Source organism: Boleophthalmus pectinirostris, unplaced genomic scaffold (genome assembly GCF_026225935.1).
Source record: "Boleophthalmus pectinirostris isolate CB_2022bp ecotype Guang Dong unplaced genomic scaffold, ASM2622593v1 HiC_scaffold_20, whole genome shotgun sequence".
Taxonomy (NCBI): Eukaryota; Metazoa; Chordata; class Actinopteri; order Gobiiformes; family Gobiidae; genus Boleophthalmus; species Boleophthalmus pectinirostris.
The window spans coordinates 11,414,235-11,418,555 of NW_026571153.1; the positions used below are offsets into that span (position 1 = coordinate 11,414,235).

The 4,321-nt window shown below is 42.1% G+C and overlaps 1 protein-coding gene across 1 annotated transcript; it reads left to right on the forward strand.

Annotated features, from left to right (window-relative positions):
- The first annotated feature begins 444 nt into the window (after positions 1-444).
- gal3st3 (galactose-3-O-sulfotransferase 3) lies at positions 445-3,853 on the forward strand. Its single transcript, XM_055156820.1, has 2 exons — positions 445-527; positions 2,587-3,853. Exons 1-2 carry the CDS (start codon positions 445-447, stop codon positions 3,851-3,853), a joined length of 1,350 nt encoding a protein of 449 aa, XP_055012795.1.
- Positions 3,854-4,321: the final 468 nt, after the last annotated feature.

Genomic DNA, 4,321 nt, shown 5'->3' on the forward strand with positions numbered 1-4,321 from the left:
ACCATTATAATGCAGATTCGATGCAATGAAGAGACTATTTGGACGGGCTCCCAGGTGTCAGTGCTGCAGGCTCCGATGGCGCTACAAGACTTTCTGAAATGGAGAAGTTTGTAATTCGATGTGACCATTGAAGTGGGATTAAACTATTGTGTGCGATTACAAAGGGAATGAAGCGCAAATCCAGAAGAGTACAAACAACCATTTATTAGTCATTATAGAAGGAAACTGGTTCATTTTTTCAGCAATGGCAATTCTTTTGGCTTTGATATTGATACTTGATACTGACTGATGAGTTTTGTGTATAATTAACTCTTTTTCCTTCTCCTCTCTCTCTCTCTCTGTTTCTCTCTCACCTACTCTCTTTCTCTCACCTTCTTTCTCTTCTTTTCTCTCTTTCCATCTCTCCTTTTCTCTCTCTCTCTGTCTTTTGCAGATCCAGTGAAAATGTGGCAGAAAAAGATCTTTCTATTCTTCGTCATCATCAGTACTGTCAGCCTCCTGCTGCATCAGGGAGGACACTGGAACTGGTGAGGACCGTAGGCTCATATTATTAAGGACAGCATTTCTCAAACTGTAGTACTGAGACCTTGGTTTGCATTGGTCTATGTTAAAGCTGCACTGTGTAACTTTTCCCGAGGGGGTCTGCAACTTGTTTGTTTCCATGGAGATGTTAATGCTTTGGTTTAAATTGTCCCCAGTCTTGTATTAAACTAGACTGTCTTGTATTTATTAAAAAATACTGAATCTTAAAAAACATGACTTCTTACTGTGAGTGGGCTTGCCTCTCCATAAATCTAACCTGTAATTTCGCATGGGGATTCATAAATTAATCGCAATACTGTGGAACATTCTAGGCACATCTCCGTGGAGACAAGCAGGTGGCGGACCAGTTACACAGTGCGTTAGGAGTGTGCAAAAATATCGAAATATTGATATATTGTATCGTTTAATTTAATGATACAGTATCGATATCATGGACTGCTGTATCGATATATCGCCAAGATTATTTTTTATTTATTTTACTAAATTATTCTGTTACAGCGCTACAGTTTTGTTGCTTGTTTAGAGGGGAAAAAAACACATTTGACATATTCACTGTTTTGAGGAACTAAAATGTTTGTGTTTCATATTAACTTTGTACAAGAAGTGGTTTAACAAAGACTTTTAGTACCACAGCCATGATTTAGCCTTTATTTTTTATTGAACTGTATCAAATCAATTTGAAATATATCATGTCAAATCATATCGAATGAAAAGCACACTGTATTGAGGTATGTATTGTATCAACAACTTTGTAATGATACCCAGCCCTACTTTCTTTAAAGCTGCACTGTGTAACTTTTGGTCTTGTGGTCTGTCATCTGCTTGTTTCAATTTATTATAAAATTAATATTCTTTGCTTTACTGAGAATGTCCCACAGAATGATATAAACATATACAGTATATATCTTTGACTTCCTCAATTACGTGAATTAGGAGTAATTTGCTTGTGCCCATGGAGATTTTATGCCACTGGAACATTCCGGGCAAAACAATAACATACTGTATCTGGAGAGAGAAGAAGATTTCAGACCCTCCAACTAAAACCTGAGTGCCCTTTTTTACATTACTGATCCTCCTGCTCTCCATGGATGCAGATAATTTTAATGTCAAACTGTGGAGCATTGTAGCAATATATCCATGGAGTCAAGCAGGTAGCGGCTCCTCTACCACAAAATTATGCAGTGTACCTTTAATATACTGTAACTAGGCCTGTCACGATCACACATTTTGAAGAATGATATATTGCTATAAAGAAATAAAATGATAAAACTGAAACTACTTTAGACAAACTGAGACAGTAAAAGTAAAGCAGGACAATATCACTTACAGGGAGTGTCCGGAATTTTGGGCATAGGACCTCATTTCCTAGTGAGCCAAAGTGTTGGAGACGTGTGGAGACACTTTTTTAAATATTCCATCCAGTCCTTGTAGTTGCAGAGGTCGCTGGTGCTAGGCTAGTGCATGTCAATGGCCATAGTTAACCTGCCACTAAAAAGTCTTACCCACTCCACAAAGGACCTGAAGCAAAACAATTATTACACCAGACTGCAGATGTAAATGTCTGTGTTGTTAGAATAATATTTGAAATAAAACTAACCCTGCATTGAATGAATCATCACATATTGAGGGACTATTTTCTCAACAGCAGTGGAATTTTACTTTGCCGGTAAAATCGGTGGTAGGTGATATCTGTCCACCACTGCCAAGCTTTCTATCTGGAAGTACAACTCACTGCTGCTGCTCAGACATAAATCCTTCAAATGCAAGGCTGGTTTTACTTCTAAAATTATTCTATCGACATATATTCACATTCCACATGTCTCCAACACTCTGGCTCTGGCTATCTAGGAAATGAGGTCCTATGTCCAAAATTCTAGATTGTCCCTTTAAGATTTTGTAAGAAGATAAGATTTGGCAAGAATTTGTATACTCAGTAGATGTTCAGCTCAAAAATATATTGTTCCAGTTATCATATAGTGAACCATAAATCGATATGGTAATTATTGTGACAAAATGTACTTAAACTTCCTATTTCTCTTGTAGGAACATGAAATCATTCCACTTCGGCTGTCGTGCTGTCCCCCGAGGCCCACGCTCCAAACTCACCAGCGTAGTTTTCCTCAAGACGCACAAAACTGCCAGCTCCACCATGCAAAACCTCCTGTTCAGATTCGCTGAACGCCACAACCTCACCGTCGCCTTACCCATCCCCGGCTGTGGTCACCAATTCTGCTACCCCCGCACCTTCACCAGTCACTTTGTGTATCCGCACAACCTCTCCCCGAACATAATCACCAACCATATGCGATTCAACAAAGCGGATTTACAGCGTTTGATGCCCGCCAACACCACCTACATCACCATCATGAGAGAGCCCAGTTCCATGTTTGAATCGCTGTTCGTCTACTACAGCCAGTATTGTCAGAGCTTCAAAAGAGTGCCCAACGCATCTCTAGAAGCGTTCCTTGATAATCCTTGGCGTTACTACCGAGCTGAAGATAAGGATTCGATGTACGCGAGGAATACGTTGACTTTCGATCTGGGCGGGGACAAGGACCGCCCCGCGAAAGACGAGGCGTACGCTAAAAGTTTCACCGCGCAGGTTGAGAAGACGTTTTCACTGGTCATGATTTCCGAATATTTTGACGAATCGCTCGTCTTGCTGCGTCACCTCCTCAACTGGGACTTGGAGGATCTTGTGTATTTCAAGCTTAACATGAGAACCGAAAGCTCGAAGCAGAGTTTGAACCCGCAGCTTTCGGCTAAAATTCGCGCGTGGAATTCGGTGGACGCCTACCTTTTCGACCACTTCAACGCCTCGCTGTGGCGCCAACTGTCTGCGCTCGGTTTGGACTGCGTTGGCAGGGAGGTACAACTTTTACGGCAAGCTCAAGAAAAACTCATGAGGACCTGTTTCGCTGGACAGACCGCCCTTCGCTCTGCAGCACAGATCAAAAACAAAGATTTGAGACCATGGCAACCGAACGGCAAAGTCGACATAGTTGGTTATGAACTCCCTTCCAATATCAGCGTTGGGGCTTGGAGTCCCCCTGATGTTTGTCTAAAACTGATTATGCCTGAAATTCAATACACAAAAGTTCTTCTACGTTCCCAATCAATACGATATCGGCGGTCGTATCAATATCGCGCGCATCTACCGCAACAGGCAGTACGCACAGTGGTAAGGCATCCCCAGATTCATCGTATAGACCCAAAACCTGCCGTTGTACCCGCGCCAGTAACCAAGACAACCTCAAGTCCCAAAACATCAGGAACGCAAAGCCAGTCGGCGATGCAAGAACCACATTGACTTGAATAATAGCGTTTAATAGCCTATGTTACTGCAATGTCCAGCTGTGAGCCCCTGTGTTCGCCAGTGCGGATAAAACCAGGGACAAATCGCCGAGTCAGGGAAGTGCAAAGAAAAAGAAGAAAGAGGAGAGGACTTGTGAACCTGATTTGAACTTTCTAAAATCTGTGAAACGGAGAAGACCTGGCGCGTTTCCAGAGAGGCCCGATTGCTTACCTGTGCGAAGCTGTGAAAAGAATCGTGAATTTGAGAGAAAAAAAAAGCTCTCTTTGAAGAAAACCACGGAATAGGACGAAAACAGGGATATCTCAGCTAATTGTTTGACACAAAATGGACTCTGTGTCTTGCCGGTCCCTACAGTGGTCTCGCATTACGTCAACTTCATTCATCGCGGGGGCTCTCGCTGTCTGTCGCGCTATTACACCACTTTTCACTAGCTTTTAGACATGCGCTGACATAAAAAGACAC